Genomic DNA, 23,604 nt, shown 5'->3' on the forward strand with positions numbered 1-23,604 from the left:
CCTTCCCCCAAATCCCCACCCCCACCCCCACCCCACCCCGCCGCCAGCCCCCAGCCAATACAATTATTAGTGACTTTCCAAGCCAGCCAGGGAGCCACAGGGTGGCTGACTAAATCAGCGGGGTAGCTACTACACTCTCCCACAACCAGATGAGCTCCGGGCCACATGGGCTGCACACCGCCTGCCACAGTCCCGGGGACTGGGCTCTAGGAGCCGGGCGGGGCGGGGTGGGCGGGTTCTGGCTCTGTGTAGCCGGATAGGAGCCGGATCTCGGGGAACAATCGCCCGCGGAGGCAGGAAATTGGGGGTGGGGTGGGAGTCAAGGGGAGCCACGCGGCGGGGGCCACGTCGTGCAGCTAGTCACCGAGTGGCAGGGCGGCGCTGTACTTCGGGGCACTTGACTGCCCTTTGCTGAGCTGTGTCAGGTGCTGGGTTGCGGGCTAGGACCCGGTGCCCTATGCCCGGTGTCCCGGGAGCGCAGATTGGCCGCCTCCGCCTCACGCGAGCCGAACGAACAAAACGCTCAGGTCCGGTTTGTGCGAGGGGCTCGGCGCGGGTCGGGAGCGGAGAGTCCGGGACACCGGCACGGGATAGCTGGAGCGGGTCCTGGTGTCGGATTAGGGGCACGACCCTTGCCGCTTCTCCTCTTCCTCCTTGCTGCCACTGCTGCTAGCGGGGCGTCAGGTTAGGGGCCAAGGGGTAAGGACGGAGGATCCGATAGCAGCCCGGGGCCCCGAGTACTGGGCTCCTCTCACCTGCGTGGCTCTCGGGGCTGACACGTCTGCAGGCCGGCTGGCAGGCGAGGCGACAGGTGCGCCAGGGCCTGGCCAGCCCAGCCCAGCCCCTCCCCTCTTCCCCGCCCCTCCCGGTTCCCCTCCCCCAGACCGGCCGGCTTGGCATGGTCCCTGGCCGGAGTCTGAGTGAGAAGTGCAGAGGCCAGGGTGGGAAGGCTCTTATAGCACCCTGTCCATCTTCTACCCCCTCTCCAGCTCCCACACCACCCGCCTTCTATGAGCCCCCGCCCTCAACACACACACACACACACACACGCATACATACACACACACACACACACACACACACGCACACCTGTCCGGACAGGCGCTGGGTTTACTCGGGGCAAATATTGATTTAGGGGAGGCGGAGCTGCTTCCCCCCTTCATGTCAACCGGTCTGGGACCCCATCATCCTAAGCCCCCCACCCGCAGCCCAGACCGATCCCTCAGGACCCCCAGGGAACTGGGGGTTGGGAGCTATCCGCACGCCTTCGTTGGAGGGGAGGGGTCTAAGAGGGAGGAAGGAGCGGGGACCTGGCCGGCACTGGAACAACACCAGATGTCATTTTTCCACCCACCTGCCATGCTGAGGGCGGGGGAGAAGGGGAGGGAAGGCCAGGAGAGGTTGAAGGAAAAGGGAGGGAGGAGCAACCCTGCTGAGAGTTGATGCTGGGGGTTGAGGGGGGGGTGCGTCTTCGTGAGAGGGGGTTCCCTGGCTTTTGGACTCAAACTCAAGGACAGGGAGTGGGACGTTTAGCTAAATGTGGTCCTTCAGCAGTGCACCCAGTCTAGCAGTGAGATCCGCACAGAGGTGGCTTAATACAATTCCCTGTAAGTTCCTCGGTTTCCCCAGGTCGGGAAGAAAAGAGTCGGCTGCACCACAATACAGAAGGCAAAGGCTCTTGGGAGACCCGAGGGAAGAGGGTGCGGACTCTGGCGCACTCCAGCCCGGTGCTAGCGCATCAGGCTGGTCCAGGGTCGGATGCGGCATGGGGTGGAGGTGGAGGCAAGGCTAAGAAGGCAGGTGAAGGGAGCCGTCTCCAACCCTGCTCAGACACGGACTGTCGCCGGGACGGCCCAGACCAAAAGCCCGAACGCTCAGAGTTTACACGAGCCAGTTGCAATATCTAGACACCCACCCGCGAGCCGGGGCAGCCAGCCAACCAGACTTCGTTCAAGGGTGCGAAGGCCCAGGACACTCAAGAGCCAAGCCCGAAGCCCGGCGCGCCTGGCCGAGATGCAGCGCCATCTGCCTGTAGCACTTCGAGGATCAGGGGTCAAAAGAGGGAGTAACCATCAGGAGTGGGAGAGACTTCTGGTCCCCAGCTCGCACTCTCCATCTCCTGCTCGCTGTTAGACTTGAGAAGTTCCTTGCTCAGCCCCTAACCTTTCTCTCTCCAAACTCTCAAAATTGCACATTGCAGTTTGGGAAAAGGGAAGGGGGAAGGGGAGGCAACAGCCCCTTCCCACTGACACTCCTCAACCCCATTCCCCAGGAGCCGGGCATCAGAAGGGACAAGAGTCAAGACAGAAGGCAGCTGATTCAGTAGAATTTTACTGAGAAAGCTGCAGGACCCCTGAGGTCGGGTGGAAGCTTGGGCATGGGGAGTGGCTCAAAGTCCGGAAATCCTTTCTCTGGAGAGCACAGGGTCCCCGGGCTCCCTCTGCAGGTCTGCCAACGATGAAAGGCTGTGAAGACAGGCCATTGGCCCTGACGATGAGGAAACCTAGGTAACCACTTCCGCGCCACCGGAGTTGATCTGAAGCCGAGGCACTTGGAGGGGGCCAAAGCCTCGGTTCTGTCTGGAGAGTCTACGGGGCTTTAATTCTGGGCTTGACTCACTGGGAGAAATAAAGCACCAGAAGCAGGTGAGTAAGGGGCTCTAGCTCCCTGATTCTACACAATTGTGCCAATGCCCACGTCCTCTCACCTGGCCAAGACCAGAGGCTGCTGCGGAGGGAGGGCTATTACTCGGGGCTTCGTAGTCAGCACTACCTCCCCACGACTGGCCTCAATCATGATGTTCTGGATTATGTTTTCCAATATTGACTGGCGAAGACTCAGGAAACTGGGCCGCCTAAGAATGACCCGAGTTCAGATCACTGCTCTCCAAGAAATGGAGAAGGGGGTACTGGGCAGAAGAGGGGCTAACATAGTTCAACCAATGACAAAAAGAGTCATCAGGGCTGAGCAGGGAACAGCTGAAGAAGGCAGAGGGGCTTTTTCTCTCTCCTAATCATAAGAAACCAAGTTTCTAAGACATTTTAAGACAGGGAGTGGGGTGTGATGGATAGGGACCCAGTTGTCCAGCTGCATTGACAGAGACTACTTGGACACTGGGAGTTCCCTCTACTGTTGAAATTAAAGGTCTAGTATTAATTTCCCACCCTGTATCTCTCCTTCAGAACAAAGCATACACAAATAACAACAAAGTCTTTTCTCCATTGAGGTTGTAGGGGATGGAGAGACCTTAAAGGATCTGGCAAGTGACTTGTCCCTACAGTCCTTTGAAGAGGATGAGCCCCAATCCCTTCCCTGTGGGCCCAGCACATCCCCATCCTGCACCACCACCTTTGTTGCTTCTCCTCCCCTGACCCATATCCTCCTCCCAGGCTTACCGGGAGATGACCTCCTTTTCCATCCTGCTGCTCTCTTCCTGCAGGATGTTGTTCATTTCTGACAGCATGGAACCCAGACCCCTTTTCTGGATGCTGCTGGTTGGAGACAGACTCCCATCCAGGGACTCAAATATCTTTCCTTTGTCCCAGGATTCCTCTTCTCCTGTGTCTTCCTCCTTGTCCTCACGTTGAATTGCTTCTTCCTCCTCTCCCTCATAGGAAGGAGAAACAGAGGCATGACCTGAGCTATATTTCTGGTTTCGCATCCGAGCAGAATCTTCACTCCAGAACTGACTGAAGTAAGGAATAGCTTCCACCAGGCCACGTTGCACATCTTCATGGAATTTCCTATCTTCTAGCAAGCCCCTAATAGGAAGGCTAGAGTTAGGGGAAGGGTCTGGCCGAGCCTTCCCCTTCCCCCATTGATGTTCCCCACTGGGCCTAAGATCTATGTATGGCTGCTCCTACAAAAGGGAATGGAGGAAAGCAAAAGTCAGCCAGAGGGTCCTGTCTACATTGCTCCTAGCCAAGACAACAAAGAGCTATTTGCCTGCCACTCATTCTCTCTCTCTCTTTTTATCCTTACCTTACTGGTTTATGGCAGAAGAGCAGTAAGGGCTAGGCAATGAGGGTTTAGTGACTTATCCAGCTAAGAAGTGACTGAGAACAGATTTGAACCCAGGGCCTTCCATTTCTAGGTCTGGCTCTCAATCCACTGAGCCACCTAGCCTCGCCCCACATCTGCCACTCATTCTGATGAAGAGATTGTGTGGATTCAGAGATGCCCCCTGCCAAGAAGAATGAGTCTGGGGTCCAAGGGACAAGAAGAAGGTTCCTATGAGTTTCCTGGGTTCACTGGATAAAGGTGAGAAGAGTAGTTTTGGTGGGTGGTTTAATTAATTGTTGGGATCCCTAGAGGTAGGAGGAAGAGCAACTGTTTTCATTACTGGGTCCCTCAAAGGCATCACTCTGGGTTGTTGCTCTGGACACCACTATGGAAGGGATTAGAGAGTGATAAGGTAAGTAACCTGAGGAAATCCTCCTTGAAGTTGATTAGGGGTAGAGAGGCCACAGGAAGAGTAGGAGTAATAGAGAGTGAGCAGATACTTAAGCGGCTTTATGGGTCAGAAAGGCTGAGCTGAATGCTACTAAGAGTTAAGGGTCTAGTACCTGATAATTATGGTCAGGATGTCTCTCACAATCTGCTTCTCCTGCTTAGAAAATGTACTCTGAACAGGTTCTTCCTCCACCATGATGGATTCTCCCTCACTTTTCTTCTCTTCGAAGGGCCTGCAAATATTTGTTGTAGTTTATGTAGTTTCCTGAGGGGACAGGGTAAGCCCATAGTCCATGAGGAACTGCATCGTTTTCCCAAGCTTGGCAATAGGCTATGAACTCAATGAGAGAACTTCTATGGAGCCCCCAGTTTAGGTTCCCTCTACTTCATCCTTAGCTGAACAAGAAATCTAGTCTCTCCCTACATTGGAGAGGATGCAAACCTGGCCCTTTTTAGTTTGATATCTCAATTTCGTTCATCTTGAGTCAATCTTAGACTGAGTAACACTCCAGTTGACTCCTAATCACATTCTCCAAACAGAGATTGTGAATTTCCCCTTTTTTCCTCAAGCCACTAACCACACTTCTAGCCCCATGTTCCTCAGCAGATGACCTCTCTTCTCTTCTCTCACTTGCTGAGATAAAGGCCTCCATACTTCAAAACTTCTCTTTTTTTCACCCATCTTTTCCTTGACTCCTGCCACAGTGGGATGGGCGGCTCTCCTTGCCAAGGCAAACAATTCTATGTTTTTTATTCCATCCCTTTCTACTTCTTCCAGGACCTCAATCCATCAACCAACCCTTCCCTCATTTGAATTGTTCATCTTTCCCTCTCTCCACTGGCTCCTTCTGTTTCACTTAAACAGTCAGTTCTCCTCATCCCCCACCCCCCAAAAAAGAAACAAACAAAAGACTTCTTCAGCTCTGCTACCCACCAGCTACTAGCCCGTATTCCTTCTTTTCAAACCTAAACTTTTATTAAGAGCAGTTCACAGTCCCTTTCAGCTTCCTCACCATCTCTTTATTGTTCAATCCCTTACAATGTAACTGGTTTCCGTCCCTGTTGCTCTCAGAAAGTCACCAATGATCATAACTGGCGAATGCAATGACTTTCTTCAATTCTCCTCTCTTCTGACATTTTTGTATCATTGTTAACCATCCTTTGTCTTTAATGTCTTCTCTCCTTTCAGCTTCCATGACACTGTACGTATGTGGTTCTCCTACATCTCTGACTGTTAGATGATCCAGTTTCCTTAATGTTTTTTCTTTTTTTAAAATTTAGAATATTTTTCCATAGTTACATGATTCATGATCTCCTCACGCCTGCCCTCCTGCCCCTGCCTCTGCTGTTTCCTCCTCCCTCCTGAACCCAACAAGCAGTTCCATTGGGTTATATATGTATCCTTGTTCAAAACCTATTTCTGTGTTATTCATATCTGTAGTAGCACAATCCTTTAACATCCAAACCTCAATCATATCCCTATCACATATTTTTCTTTTTTTTTTAACCCTTACAATACTGTGTAGTGGCTCCAAGGCAGAAGAGTGATAAGGGTAGGCAATGGGGGTCAAGTGACTTGCCCAGGGTCACACAGCTGGGAAGTGTCTGAAACCATATTTGAACCTAGGACTTTCCGTGTCTAGGCCTGGCTCATAATCCACTGAGCTACCCAGCTGCCCCCCAATTACATATTTTTCTAATGCATTTCTGTTTCCACAGTACTTTCTCTGGATTTTAATGTTTTTTTAAACACTTGTCTTCTAAAAATAAATTCTAAGTATCATTTCCAATGCAGAAGAGTGGTAAGGACTAGGCAATGGGGGTCAAATGACTTGCCCAGGGGCATACAGCTAGGAAGTGTTTGAGGTCAGATTTGAACCCAAGACCTCCTGTCTCTCTATCCACTGAGCCACCCAACTTCTCCTTAATGTTCTTGGTCCCCATGTTTCTTAGGCTCCATTTTCTCTTTCCTTTGGGTACCTCTTCTGCTCCCATACTTCCAACTGTCACATCTGCCAAACTTCTCTCCTGGGATGTATATCCAAGTTTCTGCCTACCTATTGCCTTGGTTGTTGGCAAGCACCTAATGTTCAAAATATACAAAATGCACATTTTCTTCCCAAATCTGCTTCTTTTGACTTCCTTCTTTCAATTAATAGTACTACCATTTCCCCTACACCAAAAACCTTAGATTCCTGATCAGGTGTGAAATGCTTTAGATTTCCTAAAGATTTTTCTCACAAATTTCCTCCTCCTCCTTCTTAGGGTACTAGTCACACTTGAATTCAGGCCTTCAGTATCTCTTTCCTGGACTACAATAGTCTCCTCTTTCCCCTATCTCTGCCAGTCTCTTCTCCAACCAATCCATCCAAATTAACTTTTCTCATGTGCAGACATGAGATCATGCTCCAAACCTAACTTCAGTGGTTCCCAAATGTCCAAACTCCTTAGGAAGGCCTTTACCGTCCTCCAGAATGTGACTCCAGCCTTCCTATCTAGTGTTACATTACCATTCTTTACATGCTCAAGCCATGATGAATTTGTAAGTACCTCCCATTCAAGCCTTACCTTTCCTTGTGACTATGCCCATATAATATTCCCTTGCTCAGAGTTCTGGGGTGACCTTCTCTGAGTCCCTCTCCCTCCAGTCTACTCCCCACCCTCACACTTTTTATTTGACCCCACTTTTATGCTCTTGTCCAAGGAGTATTTCTGAAATATCCACTACGTGCATGGCTCTTGAGATTCCGTATTGTGAGATTTTGGTTTATAGTTATTCTTGGACATCTCTTATCACCTCAGTGCTTAGTAGTAAACTCCTTGAGGGGAGAGGGCCCTGGCTTCTCCATCTATTTCCTTTGGCACCTCACAGGGCCAAAGATCCAGCCAGAAAAGACTCTCCGGGTTCATCTGATCCCAATTTCGCAGCGGACAGGTGAGGAAACTGTGTTAGGTCTCCTATTTTCTCCGTGACCTTGAACATCCTTCCACCAAGAATGTGTAGAGAGAAGCCCTGGCCACTTTTTTTACCCTTTCTAGGTGAATAGGCCAGAGCAGCAACAAGACAACACAAGGACCAGGGAATGTTGAAGGTTCCTCATGGCCCCCAAGGAGATTGTCAAATGATTCTGTCCCATCACTAAGAACCACCACCTTCAGTCCCATTATCCCACACTGCTCCCTCTTCAACCCTTCCCTGAAAGGAGAACCTGGACCCAACGGGTTGTGAGGCAGAGGTTAAGGGGGGGTGACCCAAGAATCCCTGAGAACTCACGGACAGAAGAAGAAGCGGGGGGATTGGGAGAAGAAGTTCCTCAGGAAGTCATCCATGTTATGTGCTCGGGCATTGAGGCCCAGGTAGAGCAGGCAGGGTTTAGGTGCTTCAGGGTAGAGCCAGATCTGCCCAGTCTTGGGGTTCCTTAGATTCCAGGTGACTGGTGGGGTATAGGGCTGTTGTTTCTGTATGGGGGGCAAAGTCTGGGGAGAGGGAGATGCACAAGTGGTAGGAGTTGGGAGTATGCACCCATTTTCCTTCTCTTAGTCAGAGGGCCCTGGTCCCAGAGGTATGGATTTTGGGGTCCTGTTCCCAAGAGAGAGCCCCCTCCTTGAAGATTAGTGGTGCCAGCTAGCCCACAGTGCTTCCCGGTCCTCCAAAGTTCCTCTGCCCTTCCTGCCATTCCCCCTACCCACCCCTGGAAACTTAGTGTAGTATCTGTGTGGAAGCCAAGCAAGGGTTCTCTGAGGATATCCCAGGGGAACCCAAAGTGGTGACCAGGGAGGGAAGGTCTAATTACCTTATACTTCCTTCCAGGATCACATACTGTACAGAATTTACCAGGGCTCTGGAATTGAAGTAGTCCCTATAGAAGGGGAATGGAACCTCTGGAAAAGGGTGATGGGAGAGCCCCAAAATCCTGACTCTTCCCCACCAAGGACCGTGAAAGGACTGAATACTCACCTTCTCAGCACTTGGACCATTCATGGCCCTCTCTGGCTTCCCCTTTAGGAGAACTTGCCTTTTCCTCCCAACCCCCCAAGCATATCCCACCTCCTTCAAGGCAGGGGCAAGCCATACTGGCCCTCCCTTTTCTACAGGTGAAATCTGCTTCACATCAATCTCAAGGACAGCCTTGTGCCATCCCAGAAAGGTAACAAATAGCTAGAAGGGGAAATACTTGCTCTAAAGCAGTGATTCCCAAAGTGGGCGCCACCACCCCCTGGTGGGTGCTGCAGTGATCCAGGAGAGCAGTGATGGCCACAAGTGCATTTATCTTTCCTATTAATTGCTATTAAAATTTTAAAAAATTAATTTCCAGGGGACTAAGTAATATTTTTTTCTGGAAAGGGGGCAGTAGGCCAAAGAAGTTTGGGAACCACTGCTCTAAAGGAACCATTCCTAGAGTTTCCATTACTGGGGAGCTTGGGGGGATGAGAAGAAGGAGTCAGTGTCCCAGCATGCTTCTTCTCTGTGGGTGGGGGCTTCTGCCCATCTCTTTATCATCTCTCTAGTGCCTTCTCAGCAGCCAAGCAGAGCCAGCTGGATTGGCTGCCTCCTCCTAAGTCTTCTGAGGCTTACCTCCAGATTATTTTCTGTGATTGTGAATTCCACCTCCTGCCGGGCCTTTTCCTTCTCCCATGCCTGCAGCTCGATTTCATACTGGTTCAGGGTTTTTTGTAGGTAAACCTAAGGGCCCGAGAAAGGGGGATGAATCTCTTTCTCCTACTCTTACCTCCTTTTCCTGGCCTGTCTTCATCTTCTTAGGTAAAAAGAAGCTTGAGGTCATGGGATATAATCAACATCAAGTCCAGGCATACTGGGGACTGTCCTTAAAGCAGTTCTACTTTCTATCTTTGCTTTTCCCCAGGAATCACTCCCTGATCCTCTTTCCAGCTGGGGTTTGGATAAGAGTGGATGGACCATCCTGCTCTGTCTGGGCTTCTTACCTTGCAGACCAAGTCTAAGCTGTAGAAACAGGCATGCTGTGAAGCCTCCATGGTCACCACACAAGGGATGTTCTCCCCAGGAGCCGCCGTTCCCATCATGGGTGACACCTTCAGTATCTAGTATGGATGGTAGCAGGGGAGACCAGGCTGGGGAAGTGTCTGTGAGGTTTGTCCAGGGAGAAGGGCTAGTGGGGTTTGTGTAGGGGCAAGTGTTTGGGGTAGATTGGGATGGAGTTAGCTGTGGGACTGATGGGGAGTGAGGCCAGTGGAGCAGGCAAAGACCAAGCTTGGTGCGCCCGCCCGGCAGGATTCTCACCACGTTCTCTATTATACTCGATGCTTCTAGGTCCCAGGAGAAGATGATGGGATCTTTCTCTGAGGCATTGTTGAGGAATATGAGGCGGCTGGATCTGGAGCACACAGGGATATTGCCCAGGGAAATTCGAGACTGGGACAAGAATGCAACCTGTTGAAGGGACATAGCTCAGGATTGGAGTTACGGCAGTGAGACGGAAGAGAGAGAGACTGGATCAAGCCAGAGCTAAGAAAGCTGGAAGCTCTTCTGAAAGGTTAGTTATTACACAGAGGAGAGGGACCATCATTGCTGAAGACAATGCACTCCCACTTCAGCAGAAGGGCTTACAGTAAGAAAACGGGAGACACTTTCCTGCAAACAAAAGAGTTGACCCTGGGACGGGCAAGTAAGGGGGAGTGGTTTTTATTTATTTTTTCTCTAGATGTTCCATATCAGCATCCATCTCAGCTTGAAGAGGGACTAGCAGATCTGATCCTGGAACCATGGACCATTAGTAGAAATTCTTTTCTTTTAAACCCTCACCTTCCATCTTAGAATCAATCCTTTGTATTGGTTTCAAGGCAGAAGAGTGGTAAGGGCTAGGCAATGGGGGTCAAGTGACTTGCCCAGGGTCACCCAGCTGGGAAGTATCTGAGGCCAGGTTTGAATCCAGGACTTCCCATCTCTAGGCTGGCTCTCAATCACTGAGCCATCCAGCTGTCCCCTTATTAGAGGTTCTTAACCTGGGGTCCATAGATAGACATTATGGGATCTGGGGACTTGGATAGGAAAAAAATTACATTTCCATTTTCACTGATGAAATTTAGTGTTTTTCTTCAGTTATGATTGTTTGCAACAAACCACGGGAGTATTGGGCTTCTTCTAGACTGCCAAGATGGCGCATGATACAAAACCGAATTAATAACTACTCTAATTCTTCAATTTCCAACCTATTTCTGAATGGCCCAAGTAGATTAGGTAGAATTGGAAGCCAAGTGTGAGAAGAGACCCATGAACTTTCATTCGGCTATGTCAGAGAATAGACGCTAGGTGGCAATGTAACCTTGGGTTTTTTTGGTGTTTGTTTGTGGCATTCCTCTTCCAGCCTCCCCATCTCCCTCTCTCTCCCTCTCTCTCTCCTCTGTCTGTCTGTCTGTCTGTCTGTCTGTCTGTCTCTCCCCCTTACCTTCTTGGAGTTAAGTGACTTGATTAGAGTCACACAGCTAGGAAGTGTCTAAGGTTAGAATTGAACCCAGGTCCTCCCAACTCCAGGCTTTCTCTCTATCCACTGCACTACCCAATTGCTCCTCTCTCTGTCCCTTTGTAATTTAATGCCTACTGTGTGCAAGATGTTATAAACTATATGTTTACTGAGTTATGGAACTGAAAAAAGTCCCATTCCCTGATCTCCGGCAGTCACAATCCAGAAAGGGAATGATACATGCCCAAAAGATACACATACAAATAAATATATTGGATTATAGAATTTAGAGCTCAATAGAGATTTCACAGACCAACCCCCTCACCTTCCAGATAATGGAGGGAGACCCTAAAGGGTTTTTTAAAAACCCTCACCTTCCGTCTTGGAGTCAATATTGTGTATTGGCTTCAAGGCAGAAGAGTGCTAAGGGCTAGGCAATGGGGTCAAGTGACTTGCCCAGGCTCACCCAGCTGGGAAGTGTCCGAGGTCAAATTTGAACCCAGGACCTCCTGTCTCTAGGCCTGGCTCTCAATCCACTGAGCCACCCAGCTGCTCCCCCTAAAGGTTTGAAAGACAGTGTGTCGAAGTAAAAAGAACAATGGAGTTGGGGTCAAGGGAGATATGCATGTGGTCATGTTTGAGACTTAGTTTTCCAATTTGTAAGATGGTGATAATGTTACTAGTAGTAGCTGTCGCCAAGGATTATGAGGCTCAAGTGAGATGAGTGCATTCAAAATGCCACGTAAACTTTAAGGCTCTCTATAAAAATACTTTTATCAGGCTAACAGCCTTTGAGTGCTGACAGCCATTGCTCTGGGTCACACATAGTTATTAGGGAGCAGTATAAGGATTCCTAAGCCAGCTCTCTGGCTCGCAATCAGTAACCTCAAAAGATTATGTGTATAGGAGATTTTGGAGGAGGAGGGAGAAGAGAGAGATAGAGACAGAGACAGAGAGACAGAGACAGACAGAGACAGAAAGACAGAGAGACAGAAAAACAGAAACAGAGACAGAGACAAAAAAAAACAGAGAAAGAGAGAGATAGAGAGACAGAGACAGAGACAGACAGAGACAGAAAGACAGAGAGACAGACAGACAGACAGAGACAGTCAGAGACGGATGGAGACAGACAGAGATAGAGAGACAGACANAGACAGACAGAGACAGTCAGAGACGGATGGAGACAGACAGAGATAGAGAGACAGACAGAAACAAAGATAGAGACAGAGAGACAGACAGAGACAGAGAGACAGACACAGAGAGACAAAGACAGAGAGAGACAGAGACAGAGAGACAGAGACAGAAAGCCAGAGAGACAGAGACAGAAAGCCAGAGAGACAGAGACAGAGACAGAAAGACAGAGACAGACAGAGACAATGATAGAGACAGAAACAGAGAGAGACAGAGAGAGAGATCATTGGGGGAGTTGGAGAAGGTTTCATAGAGGAAGTAACATCTGAGTTGGATTTTGAGAAAAGATTTTGAGGGAGGCAAATGAAGGGAAGTGGGAAGGGGCAGAATAATATTGGGGAACCATAATGTATAGAGTTTGGCTGAAGTATACAGTGTGAGAAGGAGTGGACTATGAAATAAGGCTGAAGAGATAAATTGGGGCAAGGTTCTGAAGGGGCTTGGGCTGTATTCATTAGGCAATGGTGGTTCCACTCAAGGTTTTTGAAGAAGGAAGTGAAGTGATCCCATTTGCGAGTTAGTAAGATTACTTTGGCAGTCGTATAAAGGAGAGGGAAGAGGGGAGAAAAAGAGGCAGAAAGGACAAATGAGAATCTATTGCAATATAGTTCAAAAAATATGGGGAGGCCCTAAACTAGAGGAATGGCCATGGAAGTATAAAAGGAAGAACAGATATGAGAGATAAGTAGGAGGCAGAATTAACATGACTTGGGAACTGAGAAGGTGTAGGGAACTAAGAAAAGTCACAGATTTCTGGGCTTTCAAGCCTGAGTATCTAAGAGAATAGTGTTCAACATGTATGATAAATTTAGGATAAAGAGCAGATTTGGGAGGAAAGATGATGAATTCCATTTTGGAATTTTTTGCGTTTAAGATATCGGTGGGATATCCAGATGGAAGTCTTTGATAGGTTGTTGAAAATTCCAGATTAGTATTTAGGGGTGTAATGAACAGAAGACATTAAATGAGGGGGACAAACCAATTAATTTATTCCCGCTTTGTGATTTGCCAATCGTACACGCTGATGGAATATTCCATGTTAGGCAGTATACAAAGTTTAGAACGGAAGATGTAAATAGTTTGAAGAGAAAAATTCCAAATTTTCATGACCCTGACTTTGAAGATTGTTGGTTTGTCTTGGGGGAGATACTATCAAATCATGACAGAAATAAGTTTATTGAAGAAACCAGGAATACAGAAGGGTTGACACCATGGCCCATGGCTTGGGAGGCGTTGGATTTTTTTTTACTTCATTATAGGGGAGAGGTTCATACTGTCTCCTCCTTCTATAGAGTTTCCCTGGCCCATATTCCCTTATGTCAGCTATCTTCCTGGCTCTCCTCTTCCTCCTTGTCTGCCCTACTTCACCCCAATCTTCTCATCCCACCCATTCCTTTAGCCGTCTTCTATTTCCCCCCTTACCTGGCCAGGCACAATCAGTCTTGTGACTGTTGGAGTTTGATCAGTGGTGGTGATACTGTGGAATGGGGCCGTATTTCCCATGATGAAGCGATCATAACCCACACCTTCAAACCTGATGACGGCTGAATTCCAACCCAGAATGTGGATGGGGACATCCACCTGTGGAAGGTACAAGAAAGATGGGGCAAGCAGAGACCAAATCAGCCTGAGGGTGCTGTGTCACATCAGGGATTCCATCCCCAAGACATCTTCTCTAGGGAAGTGAGATTCCCCTCCCCCCAGAAAAATAAAGTTAGGGCAAAGAACTGAAACTGGAACCGAGTCTGGGACAAGGTTTGAGTCGGTATCAGCTCACAGTATAGGTCTTAGCCTCTATTGGTGAGAAGATCCAGAAGACTTGCGTAGTCTTGCCAGGCTGGATATCTCCATGGGGATTGAGACACTGGAAGATGGGATGCTGGAAATTTTTATTCTGGACATTCCACAGAGCGTCCAACTGGATGTCATATAGCACAGGCACTGAGCCCCCGTTATAGAGTTCAAAAATCTGCGAGAGCAGAAGAATATAAGACTTATTGAAGTGGGTCAGCTTCATAATCCATTTGGCCTAATACAAATATCCTTTCCTTATTGCAGGGATTAAGAGGTGCAGTGCACCTGTAATCTGGAAAATCCACATCGAAATGTTTTGCCCTCCCTTTGTTGTAGGGAAGAAGTCTGAGTTTTTTCATTTTCTTTTGCATGTGCTTACAGTACCTTTATAAAATTTGGGCTAAGTATTTGGTTCATAGGCTGTATAGTTTCTAAGCTTCTTCTGTGTCATCTGCTGGCCTTCATATGTGTCATCTGCAGCTCCCACAAAACTCTCCCCCAAATTCCCACTTAATTTCTTATTAATTGCCGACATGCGGTATATCAAGACCATGACTGGGAAAGCCATTATATGGAAAGGATGGATACTTGTGGCCTATGTAGCACTATTCTGGGAGGCCTAAGAGCCTGGGTGTTCTGCCAAAGAGCAAACTCAAAGTAAGGAAGAACCTGAAACCATGCCTATTTCCCCTTAGGATGACTTTGTTATGGATCTATTACAACGATTCTATATGAAATCTCTTTTTAAGAAGCTAATTATATTTTTCAGCCTTTGTTTTCTAGCTGATGCATTTTCTAAGTTTATCCCCCACCATGTAAGATAGTCATTTCTTTCTCTGTCAGGATGGCCTTGAAGGGTTTTCATAAAGTGGGATTTGTGTACATGCCATTTCCAAGCCTTTCATCGTATTGCCTCTCTGATTTCATCTGCCCAAACAGAAGTATCCTAAACTCTTTAGTCCATCCTTATAAAGTCAATCCTTTGGGGGGGACAATATTTTCCGGAAGGCAGACGGGATGGGGAAAAGGTCACAAAGTCTGAGTCCACAATATGAGGCTGGAAGACCAGAGAAAGTGAGCACTGGAGAGGGCCTCAGTGAGGCCAACTTCCTCGTGTTATGGATGAAGAATCTGAGGGCCAAAAAGGTGGACTTGGCCAAGGTTGCAAAGCAACGTAGTTGTATAATAGGGAAAAACAGAACCAGAACGAACAATAATAACAACAACTATCATTTAAATCATTTATATGGTCCCTACCATTTACCAGGCACTGTGTGAAGTGCTTTACAATTATTATCTCAATTGATTCTCACAACGACCCCCAGGAAGGAGGGCTATTTTCACCCCCACTTCACAGATGAAGAAATGAAGGCACAGAGGGGTGAAGTGACTTGCCCCAAGTCATACAGCTAGTAATTGTCTGAAGCTGGATCTGAACTCAGGTCTTTCTAGCTCCAGGCTGATCACTGAATCCATGGTACCTCTGAGCTGCCTATACTAGAACCCAAATTTCTTGCCCCTCAGTTCAGTGCTTCATTTTCTGCTATACCATGGGGCTACTTAAACTCGGATGCACTACTCAGGGTCACAGAGGACTGGCTGTTGATCTGGGGAAGTTCCTCATCCCTTGGGAAAGGATTCCCTCACTGGGTGTCAGGACTGAATCATGGACAGACTCCCTTCTCTGGGCTGTGGCTCCCGAGGCCACAATAGAGACTCCCATTCTCAGCTGAGTTGGTGAGTGAGCAGAAATTGAATGTGGAATTTCAGGCCCTCAGGATGGAAGAAGACATCCCTAAAGAGGACCAGTCCATCTGTTCTGCCTGCCTTCTTTATTTTTTAATTTTTTTTAATTTTAATTTTAATTTTTTAATTTTTAAAAATAACCCTTACCTTCCATCTTAGAATCAATACTGTGTATTGGGCTCCAAGGCAGAAGAGTGGTAAGGGCTAGGCAATGGGGGTCAAGTGACTTAGCCAGGGTCACACAGTTAGGAAGTATCTGAAGTCAAATTTGAACCTAGGACCTTTCATCTCCAGACCTGACTCTCAATCCACTGAGCCACCCAGCTGCCCCTTGCCTACTTCCCGACAGCACGACTGCTTCCCTGGCCCCTGGAGACAAGGGCTCCTCCACACCCTGTTCTTCCAGATGGTATAAAAGTCACAGTTGCAGAATGTTACCTGTAAAGTCCCACAAAGTTACTAGAGCAATCTGTTTAGATAAAGTGTTTTTCTTTGTTACAAGAGAAGGTTCTGGGTGGGTGGAAAAAGGTATCCCAGGGGGAGGGGGGAAAGCTGTGCTGCAAAAGAGCCTCTGACACATTAGTAAAACTTGAAAAGACAAAGAAGAGGTGTGACTTTCTCTATGGTAAAAAATAAAATAAAATAAAATAAAATAAAAGGTTATGGTCTCTCCAGATTTCTTTTTTCTGCATCTCACCCAGAAATCTCTCCGATTCTAAATTTTCTCTAGATTTCCCATTCTCTCCGAGTTCAAGCTTAAGAAGATTCCTCTAGATCTGTGTGTGAAAAGCAGCAAGGTGAAGGTCTTCAGGCTGGACCCTCGGAGGAGTTATCCACGCAGAAGGCTTTGCATACGGGGTCACAGGATTTAGAGTCAGAAAGAACAACAGCTAAGGCTGTCCAGGAGACTTGAGTCAATCTCCCCACTCTACAAATGAAGAAGCTGAGGCTTAGAGAGGTCAACTAACCTACCCAAAGTCACTAGCGGGGAAATAGAATTTCTGGATTCAAACCCAGATCATGTGATTCCAGATCCAGTGTTCTGCAGTGTAAATGCCATGTTATAGGTATTGACGCTTTCTTCTCCCTTTTATACTCTGTTCCCAACCCACTATCCTGAAGATAACCAGGATTCTTTGGTTCTAATTTGTCAGTCCTTTGCTCTACAATGTCAGACATTTTAGACTAATGATTGTGCCACCTTCATCATGCTCAGCCTATTGCCAACCAGGCACAGGTTTAATTTAATGATGATGGCGACAACAAGGTGGCTTAGTGGAAGAGTACCAGACCTAGAGAAAGGGAAGGGGGGGTCCTGGGTTCAAATCTGGCTTCAGACACTTCCTAACTGTGTCACCCTGGGCAAGTCACCTAATCCCAATTGCCTAGCCCTTATCACTCTTCTGCCTTGGAACCAATACTCATTATTCAATCCTAAAACAGAAGGGTTTAAAAGAAAGATGATGATGATGATGATGATGATGATGATGATAATTACTGACCTGACGTGGGGGAAGGGAAGTGCCAATGGTCACTGGGGTAAACCGGTGTTTGATGGATGTGAAGTGGACATACTTCTCTCCTGCCTTCACTGTCACTCCTACAAAGTTCAGCTGGAAAGAGAGATAGAGAAAGAATCATTTAGGTAGGCTAGGATCCCTCAGTCCTAGGTTTTCCAAAAAGAGTTCTAGACCCATGTTGGGATCCTTTTTGTTTTCTCCTGGGGCCACCTTTCAGACCTCCCTTAAAAAGAATTTTCCCCAGGGGCAACTCAGTGGCACAATAGAGAGAGCTCCATGCCTGGAGATAGGCGGTTCAAATCTGGCCTCAAACAATTCCTAGCTGTGTGACCCTGGGCAAGTCATTTACTCCAATTGCCTAGCCCTTACCATTCTTCTGCTTTGGAACTAATATTTAGTGTCAATTCTAAGATAGAAGGTAAAGTGTTTTTGAAAAAAGGAGTGGTTTGAGGGGCAGCTAGGTAGTGGATAGAGTATCAGGCCTGTAGTTGTGAGGAACCAGGTTCAAATCTGACCTTAGACAGTTCCTAGTTGTGTGACCCTAGGCAAGTCACCTAAACCCAGTTGCCTAGTCTTTTTTTCTGTTATAATTGATACTAAGGAGGCAGCGAGGTGACTCAGTGGATAGTCAGGCCTGGAGATGGAAGGTCCTGGTTACAAATCTGACCTCAGATGCTCCTAGCTGTGTGACTGTGGGCAAGTCATCTAACCCCCATTGCCTAGACCTTATCATTCTTCTGCTTAGGAACTGATACTTAATACTGATTCTGAGACAGAAAAATAAGGATAAAAAAAAAAGGATCCCTTTCCCCACTTTCCCCACCCTGCCCAGGGATTCCTCCAGTGGTTTACCAGAATCTCCCGGCCATTGGACACTTTGAGCAGCACAGGCAGCTTATCGGTACCATCGAAGATGTGTCTATGGAAGAGGGCCAGGAATCAACTTCCCATCACCGATAGGAAGCAGGAGAGCAAACAGGCTTGGTTGGGGGCTGAGCCCCGGAGAGAGTTAGTGATGTCTAACTCAGGGCTGAGCCAGTAGCAGCTCCCGAGGTCAGCGGGGAGACGAAACCAAACCAAAGCCTGAATCTCTCCCTGCAAGTTCAATGTGGGGCTCCTTACAGAGAAGTCACGGACAAAGAGTGCAGATTGAGACCTACCCCAATATATGCTTGGGTGGCAATTCGTATGTAACCAATGAAGACATTTTTTTTGACTACACGTATTTGTTAAAAGGGTTCTGTCTTTCTTTTTTCAATGGGGGGATTTTTTTAAATTAAAATAATTTATCAAAAGCAAAATGGAATAGGGAAATCTTGGTTCAGGAATGGACATCCACATTGGCAGCTGGGTAGCACAGTGGATGGAGCACCACGCCTGGAATCAGGAGGACCTGGCTTCAGATCTGGCCTCAGATATTTCTTAGCTGTGTGACCCTGGACAAGTCTCTTAACCCCAACTGCCTAGCCCTTACCACTCTTCTACCTTAGACTTAATACTTACTATTAAGTCTAAGATAGAAGACAAGCATTTTTAAAAAAGACTAGATATGTACTAGACATTAGTAAAAGGGTCTTGCTTCAGGAGATGAAACAAGGACCAGTGGGAGCTCTTTTCCTCCCTGGTCTGGTATCATTACCTGTATATGAATTCCACTGTCTGCTCCTGCCCAGGTTGCAGATGTCCTGACTTGGGGACAATGGAGAAGATCTCGTTGTCCTGGACGCGCATCTGATGTAACTCAGTAAAGTCAAACTCCGTCTTTTCTGCCCAGAACTCCAGATCTATTTGCTGGTCACTGGGGAACAGGAAAGACCTGCCCAAAGGAGATGGGAGTAAAGAGTCAATATATATATGTATAACAGAGACAATCTACCAATCCACAGGAGAGACCCTGGCTAGAATTCTGGCCAGGGATGAACGAAATTTCCGCTTTTCCTATTAGATGTGTGCCACCACTCTTCCCCCCAAACCCTCTAACCAGCCCCCTGAGGAATAGACTATTCTCCTATATGATGTTATAGGAATAGTTTTTCTAAACCCTTACTTTCTGTCTTAGAATCAATCCTGTAAATTGGCTCCATGGCAGAGGAATGGTAAGGGCTAGGCATTGGAGGTTAAGTGACTTACCCAGGGTCACACATCGAGGAAGTATCTGAGATTAGATTTGAACCCAGGACCTCTTGTCCCTGTGCTGGCAGCTCTCAATCCACAGAGTCACCTAATTGCCTCTGTAAATATGGGTTTGTAGTTGCTAATTTAATGGCTCTCCACCAAGTCCTCCTCTGATGTCTCATGTTGGGGTAGGCACTTCTCCTGAGTTCTCAAGTCCGAGCACTATCTTTGGCTTTGAGTTCATTCTAATAGCAGCAGATTGTATCCTTTCCCCAAGAGTAAGTCCACGCAGGTATGGAAAGGCTCATCACCAGGACTGACCACTGGGTGAAGAACTCTTTGGCCCTGGTAACTCACGAATAGGGAAGAGACGATATGGCCCTCAGTTCTCTGTGACTTCCCTTTTCTGAGATCCCGGTTGGGGCAGAGAGGACCAAGAAGCAGTTTTTCTATGACCTATAAACTTAATTTAACTCTTGAACTAGAGACAGAAAGTCCTGGATTCAAATCCAGCCTCAGACACTTCCTACTGGGCAAGTCACTTGACCCCCATTGCCCAGCCTTTACAGTTCTTCTGCCTTAGAACCAATACAGAGTATTGATTCTAAGATGGAAGGTAAGAGTTTAAAAAAAAATAGACAATGGCACAGACTATCAAACCAATGACTAAGAATGTTTGCATCTGGGGCCAGAAGTACCCCAAACTCCCTTATCTGAGGCAGGGGCAGGGTGGGTACCTTTGCCCACACTTATCTCTTTGCTTATGGGAAAAATACAGCAGCCAATTGTAACACCACTCACAAATATCAACCCACTGTGAGACCCTTATGGGGGACTATGGTTGAAAGTGTGAAGAGTATTATAAAATAGCTCAAAATGAGGAGGAAAATTAAGTGTAAGAAAGCTCGTTTTGGGACCCAATTAAGGCAGACCAATCCAAGAGCATTTCTTAGAATCAATGCAAGTAAGTTCCAAGGCAGAAAAGCAGTCAGGGCTAGACAATCGGGGTTAAGTGACTTGCCCAGGGTCACACAGCTCGGAAGTGTGTGAGGTGACTTGAACCCAGGTCCTTCCAACTCTAGGCCTGGCAATCTATCCACTGAACCACCTTGATCTCTCCTAAGGATATTGTTAAGGATGAAACTTGTGAAGACAATAAACTGACACAAAATGGAAAAGATCAAATCCAATCCCATTACCACATGTCCACTAAGCTCAAAGTGCCATGAAATGTGGAGAAAATACAAAATCCAAGTAAAAATGTCCCTGTTTTTAGAGTTGTCAGAGTCTGCTGAAGGCTATATCTGAAAACAGATATATAAAGTCTTAATTCGATTTATTTATATGTGCATGGAGAACATTCTTGATGAAAGAAAGTTTGGGAAAAGGCAAGGATTTTGCAACTAATATTCTCCAACAGATCACATTTTTTTTAAACTGTCTTTTCTTTTTCTGTCTTAAAATCAGTGCAGGTATCAGTTCCAAGGCTAAGCAATTGAGATTAAATTACTTGCCCAGGGTCACGCAGCCAGAAAGTGTCTGAGGCCATATTCGAATCCAGGTCCTCTCATCTCCAGCTTGGCTTTCTATCCATAAAGCCACCCGGCCACCCCAGACCACGTCTTTATAGTCACTAGAGTGACCAAAAAGTGCACATGCTATGCAATTCTTTTGTGCTCATTGTTTGTGAATGTATTTTTTTAAAACATTTGATTTCCTAGAGCAAGATGCTACCTTCAGGGCTCTCCCCTATCAAAGGGTCTCCTCATCCACCCAATAAAACATACATGATTCCTTGAAAGATCCAAGAACAGAGATCATTTTGTTCGATGAGCCTCTGATTGTCCGTATGAATCGAGGCACAAAGGTGGCAGTTTTATGCTAGCTCAAGGGTTTGCTTGAGTCACAGAGAATCTCTAGTCCAGGCTAAACAAAAGAAAGCTTCCCTGATAGAAGAAGGCATCCAAATACCCCTGTTTCTGAATCACTTTGGCCTGCCGGTGGTAAGCCCTAAGACCTCTCAGAGGTTCCGAAATGAGGACCAGAATCATTCAATGGAGTCGGTCCATCCACGAGGGAATGAAGGCTGCTTATTGTCCCTCATCTTGTGACAGGACGTTCTTTAATCCATACACCTGATCTACCAGTACACACAATTTGGATGGACCTTGCCAGAGAACAATGCATTGAACACAGAACTGAACAGGAAGAGAGCAAGCCAAGATGAATTGGAGAAACTTCTCAGAGATTCCAATGATCCCAAGTTTCACCCAGAAACAGATTCATTTTGGGGGGAAACATCAATGGCTGTGACACATGGACCATGGCAGTTTCCAAAGAATTCAGGTTGACAAAGGAAAAGTGGCTGGTCGTCAGGGATAGACTTTGGCACTGTCATAGTGAAGAACTGTGCAGAAGGGTCACAATAGATACAATCAGATACAAGGGACTTGAGGGGGGAGGGAGTTGGACAGCTAGATATTTCAGTGGAGAGAGGGCTAGGTCTAGTGATGGGAAGTCCTGGGTTCAATCTGACCTCAGATACTTTCTTGCTGTGTGACCCTGAGCAAGTCACTTAACCCCAATTGCCTAGCCCTTACCACTCTTCTGTCCTGGAACTCTAAGTTAGTATCAATACTAAAACAGAAGGTAAAGGTTTCAAAAAAAAGGAAGGTGGACAGGCTTCGTGTCCCCCCTGATATTCACACAATGTCAAGAAAGCTCCCATACAGGAAAGCGGACCAACTGTATGTAGGAGATTTAGGGGAGAGCATGGACAAGAGTCACAGAGGAAGAAGATGTATCATCGTATCTCAGTGGATAGAGAGCCACCTGTTGGGAGACAGGAGGACCTGGGTTCATATTTGGCCTCAGATACTTCCTAGCTATGTGACCTTGGGTAAGTCACTTAACCCTATTGCCTAGCCCTTACCATTCTTCTGTCTGGGAACCAATATAGAGAATTGATTCTAAGACCAAGGGTATAAGGGTTTGGGGAAAAAAAGGTTCATCTCAATGCCACCTAGGGTTTAGCGGTCTGCTAAGCCAGCCCCTCTGCTAGTACCATTGCTCCAGTTTCACCACCCTTCCAAGATTCTGGTGTAGACCTTCGCTCTGTTTCTGTTTCCCTAACCCTGGTCTCCCTCTGCTGTTGGCCATACCAGTTCAAGGGCACCACGCCACTGTTCTTCAGCAAAAGGAATACCACTGAGGGCTCTGTTCCAATGGGTGAAGCCCCGAAATTGAAATCAAGCAACAAAGGAGTGTAGATGGAGGGAATCCTGCTTGTGCTGTGGTGGGGAGAGAAACCAGGTCATCATAAGAAGAGGACCAGGGAAGCTCCCGGGGATCATGCGCCCGAGACCCTCTAGGCTAGCTCATCTGTGGGGACAGGCCTAGAAACCAAACTGGACTCTGGGCTTCCCTCTGTCCTCGGTGGGCCCATAAGGAAAGATTCCCGAGCACTCTCAATCCTAGATAGAGAATTACAATACCCCCAAAAAGAAGCATGTGACCAATTACCAAGGACCAGGGAGCAGGAGATGGAGGATATTTCTCTGGAAACCCCACATTAATCCTTATTCCACTCCCATCCCCTCTGCATCCTCTCTAAGGGAACCCTGACCCTCTCCACTTCCACCTGGGTGACCTTTCCCATACCTGTGTCTGGTGGGCACCCTATAGGTGAGCTCCCAAGAAGTAGGGTCCCGCTCCAGGTAGCTGTTGAGAGTTTCTAAGGAGAAAAGCCGCCACAGATGCTGTCGAGTAATGCCCCCAGCACTGCCCATTCCACAGGCATCCAAAATTGAGAGGGTTGGGTATACACCCTTCATTGTTGCCTTGCATATGACTTCCCTTCCACTACATTCACGGTCTGAGGAAGGGGAAGAGAAGGAGGTGAGGGGATGCACCTGAGGGCAGAAAGGCCTCTCTGCCTGAAAAGAGCACGAAATTGAAGGTCAGAAGCCTGGGATTTGGATCCTAGCTCTTACCCTCACTACCTACGTGCTTACGGACATTCCCCCTTTCTGCAGGTCTTACGTTTCTTTTTCTAGCAAATGAAAAGGTTGCATTAGATGATTTTTGAAGTCTCTTCCAATTTGAGAATTTTGTTTAATATTCTTTTCTTTTCCTGGTAAATCCTACAAGATTCAATCAGCCTTGGCACTCACACCTCATCTGGACTCTGTCCCTTGGATTGCAAGATGAAGACATGAACTCAGCTTTCTCTCTCTCTCTCCCTCTCTCTCTCCCCCTCCCTCCCTCTCTCTTTCCTCTTCCCCCCCTCTCTCTCCCCCTCCTTCTCTCCCTTTCCTCCTCCCCCTCTCCCTCTCCTCCTTCCCCTC

The 23,604-nt window shown here is 47.4% G+C and overlaps 1 protein-coding gene across 1 annotated transcript in view; it reads right to left on the minus strand.

Annotated features, from left to right (window-relative positions):
* Nucleotides 1-2,503: 2,503 nt before the first annotated feature.
* CFAP65 (cilia and flagella associated protein 65) overlaps nucleotides 2,504-23,604 on the minus strand; it is a 46,099-nt gene continuing 24,998 nt past the window's right edge. Inside the window, exons 17-32 of the mRNA XM_044667563.1 lie at nucleotides 22,919-23,132; nucleotides 22,420-22,548; nucleotides 18,783-18,959; nucleotides 17,996-18,062; nucleotides 17,126-17,236; nucleotides 13,861-14,052; nucleotides 13,506-13,664; nucleotides 9,713-9,862; nucleotides 9,397-9,513; nucleotides 9,029-9,136; nucleotides 8,247-8,312; nucleotides 7,727-7,929; nucleotides 4,566-4,685; nucleotides 3,396-3,761; nucleotides 2,708-2,854; nucleotides 2,504-2,618 (exon numbers count right to left, since the gene is read on the minus strand). Coding sequence (XP_044523498.1) covers nucleotides 2,504-2,618; nucleotides 2,708-2,854; nucleotides 3,396-3,761; nucleotides 4,566-4,685; nucleotides 7,727-7,929; nucleotides 8,247-8,312; nucleotides 9,029-9,136; nucleotides 9,397-9,513; nucleotides 9,713-9,862; nucleotides 13,506-13,664; nucleotides 13,861-14,052; nucleotides 17,126-17,236; nucleotides 17,996-18,062; nucleotides 18,783-18,959; nucleotides 22,420-22,548; nucleotides 22,919-23,132 — 2,441 coding nt within the window. The remainder of the gene's footprint in view (nucleotides 2,619-2,707; nucleotides 2,855-3,395; nucleotides 3,762-4,565; nucleotides 4,686-7,726; nucleotides 7,930-8,246; nucleotides 8,313-9,028; nucleotides 9,137-9,396; nucleotides 9,514-9,712; nucleotides 9,863-13,505; nucleotides 13,665-13,860; nucleotides 14,053-17,125; nucleotides 17,237-17,995; nucleotides 18,063-18,782; nucleotides 18,960-22,419; nucleotides 22,549-22,918; nucleotides 23,133-23,604) is intronic.

This window comes from Gracilinanus agilis, chromosome 3 (assembly GCF_016433145.1).
Source record: "Gracilinanus agilis isolate LMUSP501 chromosome 3, AgileGrace, whole genome shotgun sequence".
Taxonomy (NCBI): Eukaryota; Metazoa; Chordata; class Mammalia; order Didelphimorphia; family Didelphidae; genus Gracilinanus; species Gracilinanus agilis.